The following is a 21,465-nucleotide window of genomic DNA, read 5'->3' as shown; positions in this document are numbered from 1 at the left end:
TAGGGGAGAACCACATCTTTAACTACTAGCTTGGGGCACCTGCCCTCTGTTGTCCCTTGAGATACCATAGATTCACACATTGTGACAGTGGGTGGCTTAATTGCTATTGAAAATCTGTGTGTAGCCTCCTGCCATACTAAATACACAGTTTCATGTAAGATACAGTCTTTAGGTAATAATTGGCAGCAGCTCAGTTTTTCCTCCTACCATAAATTGCAGTCCCCTTCCACCTTCTGGTTTCAAATTGTGATCCTAGCCGGTTTTCCACCTCACATGACGCTCTTATTATTCTTATTACCCATATCAGCTAAATTCCTGGCAATATCTGCCTGCTTTTGGACTTGGTGCCCAGCAGACCTGTGAATTTAGCCCTTCTCTGACTCTTTAATTTTCCATTTTTTTTTGTTTTATCTTCCATTTGCTGTGTATTTGGTACTGGAGTGTCACAAAGTATGAATTTACAGAACCACCCTGTCCAGAAATCTAAACCCTATCTTTCCATTTAAATTTCCTACTGCTATCTTTATTTTTCTCTTCTTTTCTTCTCTCTTACTGGGAGAAATTGGTCCTATTTCTTTCCAACGCTGACTCCTCTCACCTGTGCTTTTAATCTTATTCCCTCCTGGTTCCTGAAGGACATGCCCACCATTATCCCCCACTTCCTTTCGTATCTTAAATCTACTCCTTACCCCTCACTCCTTGCCTTTTTTTCTCTAACATGTTTAAGTCTCCCGTGCATTTTATCTAACCTCACCTTCATGCTAATGTTCTGTTTCCTTTTCCCCTAACCACTAAGTTTTTAGTTTTCTGTGTGGATGTACCATGATTATATATTTAGACAATTTGTGGCTTTTCTTTTTATCAACCCAATTATAACATTACCACCTCTACCACCATACCTTTAATTATTGAAATGCTAACAGTTTTTTCACATCACTTTTACATGTTTAAAAAAATTTTTTCCCTCACAACCTCTTGTGAGGTAGGTTGAGTGTGTTATATTATCTCTGTTTTATATGCTATAGGACCCAATGCCAAAATGTTGGTAAACAGTAAGAACCAGAACCCAAATTTTTTGCACTTAGTTTATTTTAAACTAAACCATGCTAAACAAAACAAAGTTATTCATAAAAATAATAAATGCATTTGGTAGAAATATGCTGCTGCAAAAATTTCTGTTAAACTTGTTCATAATTCAGCAAGCAGATTCAAAAGACATTCATTGAACACCTATTAAGTATTAGATACTATGCTCAGCACTGTCCTATTTGATATTCACATCAGTGCTGGGAGATAATGTTGTCATTATCATTTTACAGGTAGAGAATGGAGACTCAGGGAAGTTAAATGACTTGCCCTTTATTATACAGCTAATAAATAGTGGAATCTGTATTCAAATTTAGATCTTCTGCCTCCAATTCAGTGATCTTTCGACTTTTCCCTATATTAATATTTCAAAGACTACTCCCATTTTTATTGAGAAAACAAAAATGACTTTTTGGGCCTGTGCTTTTAATTAACTTGCATTCAAAGGCATACACATACAGAGAAACAATTATCATTTCCAGCAAATTAAGCCTGTTTGTAACCTTATAGCATGTGTGTGCTTGTGTGTGCGCACGTAATGCTTTTTATAATGAAAACGAGTATTTTTTCTAGGTTACTGCTTGCTACCAAGGCTTCTAGAATTTTATTGAGTCACCGGTATATGGTATATGCAAGGTATGGTGCTATGGAGGATATACAAAGGGTATTCACACATGAATTTTTGTCTTCAAGCAACTTACAATGTCATTTGGAAAATACTACAAGGTAGAAAATATGAGGCCATTAGAGCAGGAAAAAAAAGTTATTTGAATGGTTAAATATGGCAGTGGTGAAAACAATATTTTCATGTGCTGGGTGCTTTACAGATGACAGACAACTTTGACATTTTCTTCAGTAATTCATTATATAAAGTACCTTCCACGTGCACTCTATTAGGTGTATAATAGTGAATCAAACAGGTAAGGTTCCCCCCTCACTGCTAGAAACCAAACATTTCAGAAAAAGCTCTCAAGATTTCCTTGTAAGAAACTGTTTAGTGTGGTTTTTATTCACTAGCAAAATTTTACAAATCAGCAACCTGTTTGTGGATTTTTCTGTTTCTCCTGGCAACCCCAACAATATTTAAAAGGCCCCACAGGTGCCAAAAATCCCCTGAAAATATAATGCAGTTATATTATAGATGTGACAACTGTCAGCACATTGCCAGTTGTGAAAGAATGTGGTGTTCACATGTGTGTGCCAGTTGGCGTTTTAGTTTAAGGAATATCCTTTAGTTTAAGGAAGGTGCTTGTCCAACTGCTACTATATGTGTCATGGTCCATAGCAATAACTCAGTGTTTTTGGACAACAATACTTGCTCATTGAACATTTAAAATATTTCCACAAAAATTAAAGATGACATGAGATCCAGAGAATGCAACTGGGAAAAAGCTATTTACATATCAAATGTTTGAAACCTTGTCTAGTGTCTAGATCTCTGCAGTAAACTGCCTTTAGGATTAAAAAAAAAAAAAAGCTGCCATGAGGACAGGCAGTTAAATTGCCATATGTAGGTAATAACCAAGTTCTTAGCTATCCAGTAGAGCCACATATGTGATTTAAAATATTCTAATAGCCACATTAATACAATGAAAAAGAAACAGGTGAAATTAATTTTAATAGTAGAATTTATTTAATGCAATATATCGAAAATACCATTTCAACATGTAGTCAGTATACAAAAATTACTGAAATATTTTCCATATTTTGTACTGTCTTTGAAAATATATATGTATTATTGAATGAGGTATGTATTTTTCATTTATACCACATTTTAATTGGACTAATCACATTTGAAGTGCTCAGAAGTCAAATGTGTTGATTGGCTACTGTTTTTGTCAGCACACATCTATTATTCGCCAGCCCTCAGTCATTTTCAGAACCTTTTGGAGGTGAGAAAACCAATGAATCATTGAAATGATGTCCAAATGCTCTGAGCCGGTACACGCCATACGTCATTACTTCCATTTTGGGGGGAGTCAATCCATTAAAAGTAATAGCCATATCTGAACAACAGCCTTCAACTACTTGCTGGGGGTTATTAGTCACTGCCTCTTGAATAAGATGTTCAATTGGTTTTGTATTAAATACATCTCTTCCTTGTGAATCCTCTGCATTTTCTGCAAGAACTCCTGCATATTTCAGGCAGACAGCTAGCTGCTTATCCTCAGATGACCTCCAAATCATACTTTGATCTACACAATTTCCAGAGTCATTGAGGAGGCTGTTAAGTCTTTTCATCGACTCTATGCTTAAGACAATTCCTCCTTCCACAGCCACATACTCGAGGTCTCCAGATTTTATAGTGTGGCCCAGATAGAAAGGCTGTGATGCGTCCCTTTTAAACAAAAAATACTTTAAATTTTCAATGACAGCAAAAGTAGTGGGGCGTGCAAGAAAGAACCAATTGTAATTGTTGCCATAATTTTTAAAGACGTATTCATAAGTTTTGCTCATCTGTGTCCATGGATCATTTGTTTCTATATTGAACGAATTACCATCTTTAGTACCGTAGAACTCTGCTTTGTCACAGTGTTTGGTCCAAGTCTGTTTCAGCACAGTCCAATAACGCTCATCTTTGGATTCTCCAAGAATGATACAGTAAACGCGGATACTTCTACTAAACTGCAAACGTTGCAATTCTGAAATATTATAGAAATCTTCACTGTTAGGTGCGAGAAGGTGATGGTGCCTGTGGTCTTGAGATCTACCTCTGTGACGAATGGTAATTTGGCCAAACACAGTTATCAAAACACAGGCAATGCTCCCAAACAGCATACCCTTAACAAACGATGCCGTTCTAGGGGAATCCATTTTTCCAGGCGTTGAGAACAGCGCCCGCGAGTCAAACGCAGCCTCCGATCGGGTGCCTTCGGCCCACGCCGCCTCGCCCGGGGGTCGCACTCCGGGTTTCGCCGCTCTAGCTGCGGGAGGCCGCTCCTCGGTGGTTCGGAGAAGAGGGCGGGGCTGGAACCGGGCGCGTCGGCGGCGGGGAGGGCGGGGACGCGAATCGGTGGCTGCTGAGTTTGAGGTGGACTCGAAGTTCCCGGCTTGCAAAATACCAGACAACAACAAAATCGGAAATGAGCATAGATCGAGTCACCGAAGACTCTAAAGTTGTCCAAACTTTCTCGTATTTTTCAGAGGCTATGAGAAAGCTGAGGAAAAAGGAATTTGAAATTAAGTTTTACATCATGGTTTGTGTATTCACTGCCTGGTACACATATCTTTTACGTTAGTTTGCATTGGTCCTTTTTATGGCTTTTGTTTATTTTATTTTGGTGTTTTACTTTAAGTCTCTGAACTTTTTATTCTCTACAGAGTTTTTTAAAAATACCTTTATTTTTCCAATTCTCTGTGTCCTACACTTTTCTGGATTTGTGTGTGTTTAATCAAAGAATCTCTACTGTACTCTTTACATCACCTATGGAACTCATGAGAATAAATCACTTCCTTGACGTCCTTTTTGATAAACATCATGTATGACATTTGAAGTCTTTCTTTTCTTTCACATTTAATGTATTATTCTTAATATGTGTTGATCAGTAATTTCCAATTTTCTATCTGTTTTAGTTTCCTAGGCTGCTTGAGTAAATACCATGAAATGGGTCGACTTAAACAATGGGAATTTACTAGCTTATAGTCTTGAGGCTAAAAGAAAGTCCAAATCAAGGCGTCGGCAAAGCGATGTTTTCTCCCTGAAGGCTGGCGTCCTGGGGCTGGCTGCTGGTGATCCTTCACCCTTAGTTTGTCGTATGGCAAGGCACATGGCGGCATCTCTTGGCCTCTCCCTTCTCTTCTGGGTTCTGCTAATGTTCATCTGCTTGCTCCTTTCTGTGGCTTTCTCCCTCTTTGTCTGAATTTCATTCTCTTATAAAGGACTCCAGTGATAGGATTAAGACCCTTCCTGATTTACGTCTTAACTGAAGTAACCTCGTGGAAAGGTCCTACTTACAATGGGTTCATACCCACAGGAATGGATTAAATTTAAGAACATATTTTTCTGGGATATATACAGTTTCAAACCATCATACTATCCCATGAAGAAATTTCTTGTGATGAATACTCAGGTGGTATATATTTCATTGTATGAAAAGTATTAAACCCTTGACATTTTGTTTGATCCATTTTTGAAAATGAAAAGAACCTTCAATCTGCTAATTGTATGTAACACATATCCAGTGGAGTACTTTGAATATTCTTAAAGAAATTTGTGACATTGTGAGATTTTTAAATCCCTTTCCAAAAGGGAAATAAGAATTTTTATATTTTTCCTATTTACCTTACAGATGCAACAGCTTGAGAGACAAGTTACTGATGCTGAACGTCAAGCAGAAAAGGCTTTTCAACAGGTAGAGTATAATTTTAGCTAATTTTTTTGCTGCCTCTACCAATATAAAGATTGCTTTCCCCAAAATAGCAGGAGAGTTCTCAGCTCTCAGCTCTCCTCTACATCATATCATGATGTTCATGAGCTTGATCCATGGAGATAATGAAGAAACTCACTCTATTTTGCCCATTAACAAATTTTCAAGAAAAAAAGACTTTCATTAGAAAGTTTCATCTTCTAAGAAAATCTAATATGACCTTGTTGATAATCCTAACCATAATGATGTATATATATATGTATGTTCACAGCAGCTTTATTTATTGTAATGAAAAGTTGGAAATAATGTGAATGTCATATTATAAGGGAATGAATAAGTGAATTGTATCCACTCCGTGAAATAATAAACAGCCATTAAAAGTAATGATTACAAAGGATATGTACTTACATGGAAAAATGTAAGTACTTGCATAGGAAAAATATATACATAATTTTATATGTAATGTGTTATTATTTATGTGGGAGAAAAGCCAAACATATGAATTTAAAAAAAACACTGACCGGAAACATCTCCAAAATTTTAGTAGAAATTTGTCCAAATTGTGCAATTAGGAATGATTGTTTTTATTTTATGAAGTTCTGAAATGGCCTTATTAAGATGTAATTCACATATGATACAGTTCACCTGAAGAATGAAATTTGTTTGGTTTTTAGTATAGTCACAGCTGTGTGCAACCATCACCACAGTAAATTTCAAATCATTTTCATCACTTTCAAAAGCAAACCCGTACCCTTTACCTGTCCTCCCTCCTCCTTCCCAATCTTCCACCCTCCACTAAGTAATCACTAATCTGCTTTAGTATGTTCCTATAGATTTTCCTATTCTGGGTGTTTCATATGAATGGAATTATATAATATGTGGTCTTTTATGACAGACTTCTTCCACTTAGTATAACATTTTGTGGCATGTATCAGTACTTCATTTATTTTTATGGCAGAATGATATTCTATTGTATGGCTATATCACATTTTGTTTATCCGTTCATCAATTGATAACATTGGGTTGTTTCTACCTTTTGGCTATTAGGAATAATGATGCTATCAACATTTGTATCCAAGATTTTTGTGTGAAAATGGTTTTTCATTTCTCTGGGGTATATACCTAGGAGTAGAACTGCTGGGTCATATTGTAAGTGTGTGTTTAACCATTGCAGGAACCTGCTAGACTGTTTTCCAAAGTGGCTGTACCATTTTACACTCCCACCAGCAGTATATGAATGTTGGGTTCTTTATATAATCTGGATAAAAGTCCCTTGGCACATATATGATTTGCAAATATTTTCTTCCTTTCTGTTGGTTGTCTTTTCACTTTCTTGATCGTGTCTTTGAAGAAAAAAGTTTTCGATTTTGATGTTCTGTTTATCTTTCTTCTATTGTTACTTGTGCTTTTGATGTCATATCTAAGAAACCATTGCCAAATTCAAGGTCATGAAGATTTACCCCAGTGTTTTATTCTAAGCATTTTATGGTTTTAGCTCTTACATTTAAGTCTTTGGTCCATTTGCATTTTTACTTTTGGTAGGGTCCAACCTCATTCGTTTATATCTGGCTGTCCAGTTGTCAGAGCACCATTTGTTTGAAAGACGGTTCTTTCTCCATTGATGGTCGTGTCATCGTTGTGAAAATTAATTGAGTGTAAATGTGTGGGTTTATTTCTGGACTCCCAATTCAATTCTGTTGGTCTGTATGCCAGTACCACACTGCTTTTATTACTGTAGCTTTGTAGTAAGTTTTGAAACTTGGAAGTGTGAGCCCTCTTTGTTCTTTTTCAAGATCATTTTGGCTATTTGGAGCCCCTTCCAGTTCCATATGAATTTGAGCATCAGCTTTTCCACTTCTGCAAAATAAAGGCTATTAGAATTTTGATAGGGAGTACACTGAGTCTGTAGATTGCTTTGGGGAATATTGCCATCTTAATGATATTAAGTGTTCTAATTTATGAACATGGGATGTCTTTCCATTTATTTAGATCTTCTTTAATTTCTTTCATCAATGTTTTGTAGTTTTCAGTGTAGGAGTCTTTTAATTCCTAGGTTAAATTTACTCCTAGGCATTTTAATCTTTTGGGTGCTATTGTAAATGGAATTGATTTCTTAATTTCATTTTCTGATTGTTTATTGCAAGTGTATAAAAATAAAATTGATTTTTATATTTTCATCTTGTATTCTGTATTCTTGCTGAACTTGTTTATTAGTGCTAATAATTTTTTCATTGATTCTGTGACTAGAGATAATTGTACTTGAATGTACCACTTTTATTTTTATTTTTATTTTTTTTTAAATCTTCATTTTACTGAGATACATTCACATACCACGCAGTCATACAAAACAAATCGTACTTTCGATTGTTTACAGTACCATTACATAGTTGTACATTGATCACCTAAATCAATCCCTGACACCTTCATTGGCACACACACAAAAATAACAAGAATAATAATTAGAGTGAAAAAGAACAATTGAAGTAAAAAAGAACACTGGGTACCTTTGTCTGTTTGTTTCCTTCCCCTATTTTTCTACTCATCCATCCATAAACTAGACAAAGTGGAATGTGGTCCTTATGGCTTTCCCAATCCCATTGTCACCCCTCATAAGCTACATTTTTATACAACTGTCTTCGAGATTCATGGGTTCTGGGTTGTAGTTTGATAGTTTCAGGTATCCACCACCAGCTACCCCAATTCTTTGGAACCTAAAAAGGGTTGTCTAAAGTGTGCGTAAGAGTGCCCACCAGAGTGACCTCTCGGCTCCTTTTGGAATCTCTCTGCCACTGAAGCTTATTTCATTTCCTTTCACATCCCCCTTTTGGTCAAGAAGATGTTCTCCGTCCCACGATGCCAGGTCTACATTCCTCCCCGGGAGTCATATTCCACGTTGCCAGGGAGATTCACTCCTCTGGGTGTCTGATCCCACGTAGGGGGGAGGGCAGTGATTTCACCTTTCAAGTTGGCTTAGCCAGAGAGAGAGGGCCACATCTGAGCAACAAAGAGGCATTCGGGAGGAGGCTCTTAGGCACAACCATAGGGATGCCTAGCCTCTCCTTTGCAGCAACCGTCTTCCCAAGGGTAAAACTTATGGTAGAGGGCTCAACCCATCAAACCACCAGTCCCCTATGTCTGTGGTCATGTTAGCAACCATGGAGGTGGGGTAGGCGAATACCCCTGCATTCTCCACAGGCTCCTCAAGGGGGCACTACATCTTTTTTTTTTCCTTGTTTTTCTTTTTTTTTTTTTAACTTTCCCTTCTTTTTTAAATCAACTGTATGAAAAAAAAGTTAAAAAGAAAACAAACATACAATAAAAGAACATTTCAAAGAGACCATAACAAGGGAGTAAGAAAAAGACAACTAACCTAAGATAACTGCTTAACTTCCAACATGTTCCTACTTTACCCCAAGAAAGTTACATAATATAGCAACATTTCTGTGAACTTGCTCCTACTATATCCATCAGAAATTAACAGACCATAGTCATTCCTGGGCATCCCCAGAACGTTAAATAGCTTATCTGTTCTTCTTGGATTATTGTTCCCCCTTCCTTAATTGCTCTCTATTGCTAGTTCCCCTGCATTCTACATTATAAACCATTTGTTTTACATTTTTCAAAGTTCACATTAGTGGTAGCATATAATATTTCTCTTTTTGTGCCTGGCTTATTTCGCTCAGCATTATGTCTTCAAGGTTCATCCATGTTGTCATATGTTTCACGAGATCGTTCCTTCTTACTGCCGCGTAGTATTCCATCGTGTGTATATACCACATTTTATTTATCCACTCATCTGTTGAAGGACATTTGGGTTGTTTCCATCTCTTGGCAATTGTGAATAATGCTGCTATGAACATTGGCGTGCAGATATCTGTTCGTGTCACTGCTTTCCAACCTTCCGGGTATATACTGAGAAGTGCAATCGCTGGATCGAATGGTAACTCTGTATCTAGTTTTCTAAGGAACTGCCAGACTGACTTCCAGAGTGGCTGAACCATTATACAGTCCCACAAAGAATGAATAAGAGTTCCAATTTCTCCACATCTCCTCCAGCATTTGTAGTTTCCTGTTTGTTTAATGGCAGCCATTCTAACCGGTGTTAGATGGTATCTCATTGTGGTCTTAATTTGCATCTCTCTAATAGCTAGGGAAGCTCAACATTTTTTCATGTGTTTCTTGGCCATTTGTATTTCCTCTTCAGAGAACTGTCTTTTCATATCTTTTGCCCATTTTATAATTGGGCTGTCTGTACTATTGTCCTTGAGTTGTAGGATTTCTTTATATATGCAAGATATCAGTCTTTTGTCAGATACATGGTTTCCAAAAATTTTTTCCCATTGAGTTGGCTGCCTCTTTACCTTTCTGAGAAATTCCTTTCAGGTGCAGAAACTTCTAAGCTTGAGGAGTTCCCATTTATCTATTTTCTCTTTTGTTGCTTGTGCTTTGGGTGTAAAGTCTAGGAAGTGGCCGCCTAATACAAGGTCTTGAAGATGTTTTCCTACATTATCTTCTAGGAGTTTTATGGTACTTTCTTTTATATTGAGATCTTTGGTCCATTTTGAGTTACTTTTTCTGTAGGGGGTAAGGTAGGGGTCCTCTTTCATTCTTTTGGATATGGATATCCAACTCTCCCAGCCCCATTTGTTGAAAAGACCATTATGACTCAGTTCAGTGACTTTGGGGGCCTTATCAAAGATCAGTCGGCCATAGATCTGAGGGTCTATCTCTGAATTCTCAATTCGATTCCATTGATCTATATGTCTATCTTTGTGCCAGTACCATGCTGTTTTGGCAACTGTGGCTTTATAATAAGCTTCAAAGTCAGGGAGTGTAAGTCCTCCCACTTCGTTTTTCTTTTTTAGAGTGTCTTTAGCAATTCGAGGCATCTTCCCTTTCCAGATAAATTTGATAACTAGCTTTTCCAAGTCTGCAAAGTAGGTTGTTGGAATTTTGATTGGGATTGCATTGAATCTGTAGATGAGTTTGGGTAGAATTGACATCTTAATGACATTTAGCCTTCCTATCCATGAACATGGAATATTTTTCCATCTTTTAAGGTCCCCTTCTATTTCTTTTAGTAGAGTTATGTAGTTTTCTTTGTATAGGTCTTTTACATCTTTGGTTAAGTTTATTCCTAGGTACTTGATTTTTTTAGTTGCTATTGAAAATGGTATCTTTTTCTTGAGTGTCTCTTCAGTTTGTTCATTTCTAGCATATAGAAACATTACTGACTTATGTGCATTAACCTTGTATCCCGCTACTTTGCTAAATTTGTTTATTAGCTCTAGTAGCTGTATCGTCGATTTCTCAGGGTTTTCTAGATATAAGATCATATCATCTGCAAACAATGACAGTTTTACTTCTTCTTTTCCAATTTCGATGCCTTTTATTTCTTTGTCTTGCCGGATTGCCCTGGCTAGCACTTCCAGCACAATGTTGAATAACAGTGGTGACAGCGGGCATCCTTGCCTTGTTCCTGATCTTAGAGGGAAGGCTTTCAGTCTCTCACCATTGAGTACTATGCTGGCTGTGGGTTTTTCATATATGCTCTTTATCATGTTGAGGAAGTTTCCTTCAATTCCTACCTTTTGAAGTGTTTTTATCAAAAAGGGATGTTGGATTTTGTCAAATGCTTTTTCAGCATCTATTGAGATGATCAATTGATTTTTCCCTTTTGACTTGTTAATGTGTTGTAATACATTGATTGATTTTCTTATGTTGAACCATCCTTGCATGCCTGGAATGAACCCCACTTGGTCATGGTGTATGATTTTTTTAATGTGTCTTTGGATTCGATTTGCAAGTATTTTGTTGAGGATTTTTGCATCTATATTCATTAGGGAGATTGGCCGGTAGTTTGACTTTTTTGTAGCATCTTTGCCTGGTTTTGGTATTAGATTGATGTTAGCTTCATAAAATGAGTTAGGTAGTGTTCCATTTTCTTCAATGTTTTGAAAGAGTTTGAGTAGGATTGGTGTCAGTTCTTTCTGGAACGTTTGGTAGAATTCCCCTGTGAAGCCATCTGGCCCTGGGCATTTATTTGTGGGAAAATTTTTGATGACTGATTGGATCTCTTTGCTTGTGATGGGTTGGTTGAGGTCTTCTATTTCTTCTCTGGTCAGTCTAGGTTGTTCATATGTTTCCAGGAAATTGTCCATTTCCTCTACATTATCCAGTTTGTTGCCATACAGTTGTTCATAGTATCCTCTTATAATTTTTTAAATTTCTTCAGGATCTGCAGTTATGTCACCTTTTTCATTCATTATTTTGTTTATATGGGTCTTCTCTCTTTTTGATTTTGTCAGTCTAGCTAGGGGTTTGTCAATCTTGTTGATCTTCTCAAAGAACCAACTTTTGGTGATATTTATCCTCTCTATTGTTTTTTTGTTCTCTATGCCATTTATTTCTGCTTTAATCCTTGTTATTTCTTTTCTTCTACTTGGTTTAGGGTTGGTTTGCTGTTCGTTTTCTAGCTTCTTCAGTTGATCCATTAGTTCTTTGATTTTGGCTCTTTCTTCCTTTTTAATATATGCGTTTAGTGCTATAAATTTCCCCCTTAGCACTGCTTTTGCTGCATCCCATAGGTTTTGGTATATTGTGTTCTCATTTTCATTCGTCTCTATATATTTAGCAATTTCTCTTGCTATTTCTTCTTTAACCCACTGATTGTTTAGGAGTGTGTTGTTTAACCTCCAGGTATTTGTGAATTTTCTAAGTCTCTGATGGTTATTGACTTCTAATTGTATTCCATTGTGGTCAGAGAATGTGCTTTGAATAATTTCAATCTTTTTAAATTTATTGAGGCTTGTTTTATGTCCCAGCATATGATCCATTCTGGAGAAAGTTCCATGAGCACTAGAAAAGTATGTGTATCCTGGTGATTTGGGATGTAATGTCCTGTATATGTCTGTTAAATCTAATTCATTTATCAGATTGTTTAAGTTTTCAATTTCCTTATTGGTCTTCTTTCTGGTTGATCTATCTATAGGAGAGAGTGATGTGTTGAAGTCTCCCACAATTATTGTGGAAACATCAATTGCTTCCTTTAGTTTTGCCAGTGTTTCTCTCATGTATTTTGTGGCACCTTGATTGGGTGCATAGACATTTACGATTGTTATTTCTTCTTGCTGAATTGCCCCTTTTATTAGTATGTAGTCGCCTTCTTTGTCTCTCAAAACATCCCTGCATTTGAAGTCTATTTTATCTGAGATTAATATTGCTACACCTGCTTTCTTTTGGCTGTAGCTTGCATGAAATATTTTTTTCCATCCTTTCACTTTCAGTTTCTTTGTGTCCCTGTGTCTAAGATGAGTCTCTTGTATGCAACATATTGATGGTTCATTTTTTTTGATCCATTCTGCGAATCTATATCTTTTAATTGGGGAGTTTAATCCATTTACATTCAACGTTATAACCGTGAAGGCATTTCTTGAATCAGCCATCTTATCCTTTGGTTTATGTTTGTCATATTTTTCCCCTCTGTCTATTAATATCCTTTATTGTACCCATACCGAATCTCTTTAGTACTGAACCTTTCTCCAAATCTCTCTCTCCTTTCTTTGTTTCTCTGTCTGTAGGGCTCTCTTTAGTATCTCAAGTAGGGCAGGTCTCTTGTTAGCAAATTCTCTCAGCATTTGTTTGTCTGTGAAAAATTTAAGCTCTCCCTCAAATTTGAAGGAGAGCTTTGCTGGATAAAGTATTCTTGGCTGGAAATTTTTCTCACTCAGAATTTTAAATATATCGTGCCACTGCCTTCTCACCTCCATGGTGGCTGCTGAGTAGTCACTACTTAGTCTTATGCTGTTTCCTTTGTATGTGGTGAATTGCTTTTCTCTTGCTGCTTTCAGAACTTGCTCCTTCTCTTCTGTGTTTGACAGTGTGATCAGTATATGTCTCGGAGTGGGTTTATTTGGATTTATTCTATTTGGAGTTTGCTGAGCATTTATGATTTGTGTATTTATGTTGTTTAGAAGATTTGGGAAGTTTTCCCCAACAATTTCTTTGAATACTCTTCCTAGACCTTTACCCTTTTCTTCCCCTTCTGGGACACCAATGAGTCTTATATTCGGACGTTTCATATTATGTATCATATCCCTGAGGTCCATTTCGATTTTTTCAATTTTTTTCCCCATTCTTTCTTTTATGGTTTCATTTTCCCTTCTGTCATCTTCCAGTTCACTGATTCATTGTTCAGCTTCCTCTAGTCTTGTACTATGAGTGTCCAGAATCTTTTTAATTTGGTCAACAGTTTCTTTAATTTCCATAAGATCATCCATTTTTTTATTTAGTCTTGCAATGTCTTCTTTATGCTCTTCTAGGGTCTTCTTGATTTCCTTTGTCTCCCGTACTATGGTCTCATTGTTCATCTTTAGTTCTTTGAGTAGCTGCTCTAGGTGCTGTGTGTCTTCTGATCTTTTGATTTGGGTGCTTGGGCATGGGTTATCCATATCGTCTGGTTTTTTCATATGCTTTATAATTTTCTGTTGTTTTTGGCCTCGTGGCATTTGCTGAACTTGATAGGGTTCTTTTAGGATTTGTAGACCAATTGAAGTCCTTATTTCTAATTTATCAGATCTACAGCTTCGTGGAGTACACTTTCTCTAACTAACCAGCAGGTGGTGTCCACGAGCCACCTGTTCTCCACAAGCCAGTTCTACCCTGCTTAACCTTTTTGGTGAGTGGGGGAGTGAATCTTGTGGGGTCCAATTGGTGTACCAAGCTTGCATGTGTAGTTGGTTTTGCCTGCCCTGTATATGGGGCGTGTTTCTGGGCAGTCAGGGAGGGGGGGGTGGCCCTAACAATCAAATCTCCCTGGTGATCCTAGAGTTTTAAAGCTGCTGCAATAGTCTAATCCTTCAGTTCAGTCCTGCCACAGTTTGTCTCTGCCACTGACCCACAAGTCCTTGGTATTGGCGTATGGCTCCTGAGACTTGCAAGTGGGCCCCTCTTCCAGGCTGTGCACCCCAGGTCCTCTGTTGAGGGATGACTGTGCTATGTCACAGGTGAGTGCCGTCCCCCCAGGGCAATTCTGGGCTGCTGGGCTGTGTAGGGAGGCTCCCAGTCTGTTGAAATGATGGCTGAATGGGGCTTTGTTAATTCACACTGCTCCACCTTCCCAACTCTGGGACAATCAGCTGAGGTTGCAGGGAAGGCTAATGTCCACGCCCAGTTTTGTGGTGTGTGCCTGTTATTTGAAGCACTTCCATCACACTGGGTTGTCTGGGGCAGCTCTGGGCTATGGGGCTGGCGATGGGCAGGAGTGTTTCCTGTCCACCAGGATGATGGCTGTGAGCGGACACCCCCCTTTTCTTGGGAAGTTGTGGTGTTTATGAATTTTCTCAGCCACTGGATTATTGCCTTTTGTCTCAGAGCTCTCTTAGTTCTGCTCTTGACTTGACCTGCCCAAATTGCAAGTCTTTGAAGCTTTCTGTATTGGGCTTCTTAGAGTACTTGTTTTAGAAAAAGAAAAAAGGATTAAAAAAAAAAAAAAAAAAAAAAAAGGGCCCTCCTCAGAGATCTAATGGGTTATTGAAATGCTAATAGACAAAGCAACCAGGGCCATTAAGGAAAGGTCCACAGGGCAGAGAGATCAGCTTTTCTTCGGGATTTGCATATGCGCCTCAGGGCCTGAGCTCTGCCCTTCCCCTTTCTATGTTCACCAGAACTCCAAAAATCCTCCACTTTTATTTTGGAGTTTTTTGTGTTGTTTTTTTTCTATGCCTGTCTCCTCTCTGCTGGGCTGGCTGCTCTCAGATTCTCTGGTGTCTGGTCTCAGTCTATCTATGGTTGGAGTTTGGATCAGTAGAATGAGTTTCCGATACGGGCTGCCACTGCAGTTCTCCCTTCTCCTTCCCGGAGCTGACAGCCCCTCCTCCCACGGGACTGAGCCTGGCAGGGAGGGGAGCAGGTCCCCTGGCCGCAAAAACTTACAGATTTTGCTGATCTCAGCAGTTCCACGTTTTCATGAGTGTTGTATGAAGTATGCCCAAAGTCAGATTGCTCTGTGGTGTCCAGTCCACGCAGTTCCTGGCTTTCTACCTACTCTCCTGGAGGAGTAACTAAAATATACAGCTCACCAGTTGGCCATCTTGCCCCGCCTCCACCACTTTTATTTTTTAAATAATGTTTTGATAACTCATGTAGGCCTTCTGGACCTCACCTTCTGGACCTTGTCAATAGTAAAACAAGCGGTTTGGGTGGGCCCATCCGGCCCTAAGGTTTGTCTAATGATCCTAAATCCATAGCTTCATATTTTCTGAAAAGATCTCTGCCAAATTCACTTGAGCCAAGAATTTCAGAAGGTTTAAATACAAAATTATTTCTTTCAAGAAGTGTGTATTAAAATTCTTGTATTTTCTAAGTTTGGCATGTTTTCTGCCTTCACTTTGCATGCTGCCAAATCTTGGTTCATTTTCAGTTTTGGATTGTTATGAATAAAGCTATTATGAGCTTTCTTATACCTATATTTTGGTGGACATATGTTCATATTTCTCTTGGGAATATACCTATGAATGGAATTGCTGGGTTAGAAGGTAGGCCAATATTTAGTATGTGTTGCCAAACAATTTTCCAAAGTGGTTATAACAGGTGGCTTTCTTATGGTTAGTATATAAGAATTTCAATTGCCCCACATCCCTGCCAATACTTGGCATTGTTGGTGTTTTTAATTTTAGCCATTCTTACTAAGTTAATGTTGAAAAGAGTGAAAATCGAAGTCCTCCTAGTTGCCTTAACAGATACTTTATATGAAAATTATATGTAAACAAAACATGCCATTTCCATAGTTTGAATATAGCTTCATCAGAACTTATCTTTTCAGATCAAATAATGATCCTGTCTAGAAACATAAAGATACAGGACTCCAAACAAGTTTTTCTTATTTTAAAATGCCACAGTGAGTCTATCAAGATAGTAGAAGATGAGTGTGAGATATAACCTAAGAGAAAACAAACCCAAGGCAATTGTAGAAGTTGTCCATAAAATTGTGAACAAGGCAAATTTCAAGGTTGCTTTAACACAGCTCTTTCCCAGGGTTCCCGGAATACCATTATTTCAATTAGTGTAATGTGATGTTCTAAACACATAGAATTCAAGTCCAGGGTTAGAGATGAGCAGCTTTATTTCTTTTTTCTTTGTTTTCTTCTTTGTTGTGGGGGGAAGGGGGAAGTGGGTTAAGACAGGGGAGGGCCTGGGACCAAATGTTGGCAAGGTAAAGTCTGCACAGAAAAAGAGAAATAAAGATGAATTCATGTTTCTCTGCCTTGGGAGCAGTTAAAATTTTAACTGGGTTTTAATATAAACTCTGTCACTTACTTGACTGGGTGAGTATTTCAGTTTATCTGAGTCTTAGTTTCTTCATTTATAAAATGTAGCTAATATTTGCAGAGGCTTATGACATCTATATTTTGTAGAGGCTTATAGCATAGTGATTAAGAACACATACTCTGGAGCCAGACTGCCCATGTTCAAAATCTAGCTTCATCTCCTACCACCTATTTGACGGAACTTCCCAGAACCTCATCTTTCTATATGTAAAATAGAGTGCAATCTAACACTTATTTCATTGGGCTTTTGGGAAATTGAATAGGCTACTACGAGTAAAGCACTTGGAAATATGCCTGGCACATGAAAGTATTATATAAGGGCTAACAATCATGAAATTTGAAAGTAATTGTAGGTAAAGTACCTGGCATACTGTCAGTTCTCAATAAGTGGAGGTGGTTGTAGAAATATTTGTAGTGATGGTAAGGATCTATGTTTGCTTGGTGTTTTATATTTTTTAGCTGATGGTACTAAATAATGATATCTCCACTTATAAAAGGCAGTAATTGACAGGAAAATTATTAAAAGGCACATATACTCTATGAAAGATACCTAGGTTTATGTCACTCTCTTTGTCGTTCTATACCAGTTGTCTTTGTCTTTTTCTGTATGTGTGCCCTGTGTGTATGTTCTTGTTTAGTCCCACATCTTGCAGCACGCATTGGTCAGTTGTCTACTGTCTGGCAGTAAACCTACAGAATAGGTTCTGCCAAAGTTCAATGGGCATTTAAGATTGAAAAATGAAGCAGGCCATTGTGTATAGCAAATAGTAGCGTTTATTATGAAACTTCTTAGGAAGCTGGTCCTGGGTGGCTGAAGGGCGTTCAGAGTTGCGCTCCAGGCCACCCAGGGGGCTACAGGGTTATATGGGACAAGAACAAGGAAGCACAGAGCCAAGTTGGGATTTGGAAGATCATAAATATGTTTGCTTGTTGTAGGAGGAGTGGTTCTAGTACAGGTAGCTATCATGAGAAAAAATGTGCACATGTGCTTTAAAATGCATGTATCGGGGGAGGGTTTGCTTCTCTGGTTTATGGCCACACATCTACTACCTCTCCAAATTTCATGAATCTCCTTGGTTTTTCCTTTTCCTAGTGATATCTCTCTTTACCTCTGTGCTGGTGGCTTCCTCTATATGTCTCTCTGTCTGTTCTTTTTTTGGTCCTCTTTTTTTTTTTTAATTGTGGTAACATATATATAACAAAATTTGCCATTTTATCCACTTTTAAACGTACAATTCAGTGGCATTAATTACTTTTACAATGGTAAGCTACCATCATCACTTTCCATTGCTAAAACATTTCCACCACCCAGAACAGAAACCCTTTACCTGTTAAACAATAACTCTCCATTCCCCCAACCCCAGCTTCTGGTACCGTCTAATCTGCTTTCTGTCTCTATGAATTTGCTTATTCTAGATATTTCACATAAGTGGACTTGTGCAATATTTGTCCTTTTGTGTCTGGCATATTTCACATAGCATAATGTTTTCAAGGTTCATTCATACTGTAGCATGTATCAGTACTTCATTCCTTTTATTTCCTTTTATGGCTGAATAGTATTTAGTTGTATGGATATACTACATTTTGTTTATACATTTATCTGTCAATGGATGTTTGCATTTTTTGAACTTTTGGCTATTATAAATAATGCTGCTATGAACACTGATGTACAAGTGTCTGTTTGAAACCTGGTTTGGGCTTTGTTTGGGTGTATACCTAGGAGTAGAATTTCTGGGCTATGTGGTAATTCCATGTTGAACTTTTTGAGGAACTGCCAAAGTGTTTTTCACAGCAGCTGCACCATTTTACATCCCCACTAACAATGTACAAGGGTTCCTGTTTCTTCTCATCCTTACCAACACTTATTTTCCTTTTTTAAAAAATAGCAATCCTAGTAGTATGAAGTGGCATCTCACAGTTCCAGTTTGCATTTCTCTAACGACTAATGACATTTAGCATCTTTTCATATGCTTATGGTATGTTCTTTAGAGATAATCTGTTTAAGTCCTTTGCCCATTTTTTAATTGGGTTGTCTTTTTGTTGTTGAGTTTAAGGAGTTCTTTATACATTCTAGATATTAAACTCTTGTCAGATATATTATTTGCAACTATTTTATCCCATTCTGTAGTTGTCTTTTCACTTTCTTGATAATGTCTTTTAATTCACAAAAGTTTTCAATTTTGATGAAGTCTTATTTAATCAGTTTTTTCTTTTGTTACTCATACTTTGGTTGTCATATCTGAGAATCCATTGCCTACGACAAAATCCTGATGATTTTCCCCTATGTTTTCTTCTAAAAGTTTTATGTTTTCATATTTTATATTTAGGTCATTGATCCATTTTCTGTTAGTTCTTTTTTTTAATTTATATACATCATTTTATTGTTTTCTTGTTTAAACTTTCCTATATTGTCTTTACAGCAAGCATGTAGGACTTCTTAAAATCATATTTTTTATTGTAGAATGTAACATATATATGTAAAAGTGATAACTTTCCAAGTGCAATTTAACAAGTAGTTAGCAAATTTCAAAGAATGTTATGGGTTATAGTTCTACAGAAATTTGCTCTCCAACTAATTATTAAATTATTTTAGCATTTAACATATTAATATATATTTAACATTAATATATATAATAAATATATATATTACAGTTGTTTCCTTATTGTGAAATATACATGCAAAAAGGTAATATCTTTCCAAGTATGCTTTAACAAGTAGCTATATAGGAAACTTCCAAAAATATTATGAGTTACAGTACCATAGTTTCAGTTATTTCCTTATTGTGAAATATAACACATATACAAAAAGGTGATAAAATTTTCAAATTACAATTTAAAAAATAGCTATAGAACAAATTTCAAAGGATGCTATGGGTTACAGTTCCACCATTTTAATTCTTTCCTTCTAGCTATTCTAATATCCTAGCAACTAAAAAGAAGAAAATTATATAGAGATTCAGTATTCATAATGCTTTGTTAAATTCCATCTTTTCTATTGCTACCCCTTCCTCTAGTCCAGTCACCCCAATCTTCAGGGATGTCTAGGCAGTGACCACCCTAACTTGTTCATATTGAAAAGGGGTATTGACATTATGGGAAAAGGGGTGCGTCTGGTTGTTTTCCTTGAAGAGGCTATTGACTCTGGGTTTTGGGACTTTGCTGGCATAGGAGTTCTCTGGAGGGTTTGAGTTTCCGAAGGATAAACTTAGTGAGTGAAACTTTTATAGAGTCTTAGATGTGGATCCGGGTATTCTTTAGGGACTACTGTTGACTTGGACTTACCATACTGTGACCATTTGGCAAGTCTATCTGATGCTTACATAGAAGTAACCTCCAGGAAGGCCTCTTGACTCTATTTGAATTCTCTTAGCCACTGAAACTTTATTTTGTTGCCTTTTGTTCTCCCTTTTGGTCAAAAAGGCATTCTCTACCCCTAGATGCCAGGGTCAGGCTCATTCCCAGACTCTGTGTCCCACATTGCCAGGGAGACTCGTTCATCTGAGGGATCCTGTCCCATGTTGGGAGGAGGGTGATGAATTTATTTGCAGAGTTCGCTTAGAGAGAGAAAGTCCACATTTGAGCAACAAAAGAGGTTCTCTGGAGGTGACTCCTAGACATAGATAAAGGTGGGCTTAGCTTCCCCTTTATAACCATGAGTTTCACCAGAGCAATTTTTGTATAAGGTGTGCTCTAGGGGTCCAATTTCATTCTTTTGCATGTGGATAGCCAGTTTTCCCAGAACAATTTGTTGAAGGTACTGTTTTTTCCTGTTGAGTGGACTTGGCCCTCTTGTCAGATCAATTGGCCATAGATGTGGATTTATTTTTGAAACTTCAGTGTGATTCCATTGGTCTGTATGTCTCTCCTTATTCCAGGACTACATTGTTGTCATTACTATGGCTTTGTAGTAAGTTTTGGAATTTGAAATTGTGAGTCCTACAATTTTTTTCTTCTGCTTCAAAATGATTTTGGCTATTTGGAGTCCCTTGTCATTTCATGTGAATTTGATGAGTCTTTCTGTCTGTCTATTCTTCCCCTGTCTTCTCCTCTCTTCCTTTCTCTCTCTTAACTTCCTAAATTATATGAGAGAGAGAAAGAGAAAGAGAGAATGACTTTGTTTTACATTTTTAAATTTAAAATTCTTAATTCATATATGTGGCAAATTTATTTATCACTGAAAATAAAACTGTATTAATTATTTTTATTTTTTTATTTTAAATTAATTTTTTCCTCTGATTTACTGCCTCTTAAGAGAAAAAAAGTATCCCCATTCCCAATTTAAGGTAAGCAGACCATGGCAGTTAGCAGCCATCAGGGCCCAACCTCTGATCTTGATAGGTTTAATAGGAAGAACTTATTTGAAATTGTCCTTTTGATGATATCAGGTGTAAACTTTTTTTAATTCCATGTGCTACATTTTTAAGCAAAAAGACACCATGATTGGTTATTTTAGATATACTGCCCACTCCTCTTAAAAACTAATGAGATGAAGTGAAGGTGGTATCAAAGAAAAACAAGATTGGTATGAATTTAAGAGGTTAATTTTAAGCCCCACAGTAAATACAAAGAAATTATCAGAGAATATAACCATAGAGATGAAAAGTAGAATTTGGGTTAAGTGAAATGGGGGAAGGGGCAATGGGGAGTTAAGAAATGAGTGTAGGGTTGCTGTTTGAGGTGAAGGG

The 21,465-nt window shown here is 37.2% G+C and overlaps 2 protein-coding genes across 4 annotated transcripts in view; one reads left to right on the top strand and one right to left on the bottom strand.

The window, feature by feature from the left end:
• PLEKHH2 (pleckstrin homology, MyTH4 and FERM domain containing H2) overlaps positions 1–21,465 on the top strand; it is a 156,681-nt gene that overhangs the window by 21,442 nt on the left and 113,774 nt on the right. For all 3 annotated transcript variants that reach the window (XM_037807077.1, XM_037807076.1, XM_037807078.1), the window contains exon 3: positions 5,376–5,438. In XM_037807077.1, the coding sequence (XP_037663005.1) occupies positions 5,376–5,438 (63 nt within the window). The remainder of the gene's footprint in view (positions 1–5,375; positions 5,439–21,465) is intronic.
• On the bottom strand, positions 2,763–4,038 carry C1GALT1C1L (C1GALT1 specific chaperone 1 like). The gene has a single exon (XM_037807080.1). It carries the CDS (start codon positions 3,898–3,900, stop codon positions 2,953–2,955), a length of 948 nt encoding a protein of 315 aa, XP_037663008.1. The 5' UTR covers positions 3,901–4,038; the 3' UTR covers positions 2,763–2,952.

This window comes from Choloepus didactylus, chromosome 17 (assembly GCF_015220235.1).
Source record: "Choloepus didactylus isolate mChoDid1 chromosome 17, mChoDid1.pri, whole genome shotgun sequence".
In the NCBI taxonomy this organism is placed as follows: domain Eukaryota; kingdom Metazoa; phylum Chordata; class Mammalia; order Pilosa; family Megalonychidae; genus Choloepus; species Choloepus didactylus.
Note: the sequence above shows the minus strand (reverse complement) of the source record. Positions and strands in the feature narration are given on the sequence as shown.

Excerpts from the sequence above, each read along its gene's own strand:
- C1GALT1C1L (XM_037807080.1), bottom strand. The coding sequence starts at position 3,900 with ATGGATTCCCCTAGAACGGCATCGTTTGTTAAGGGTATGCTGTTTGGG.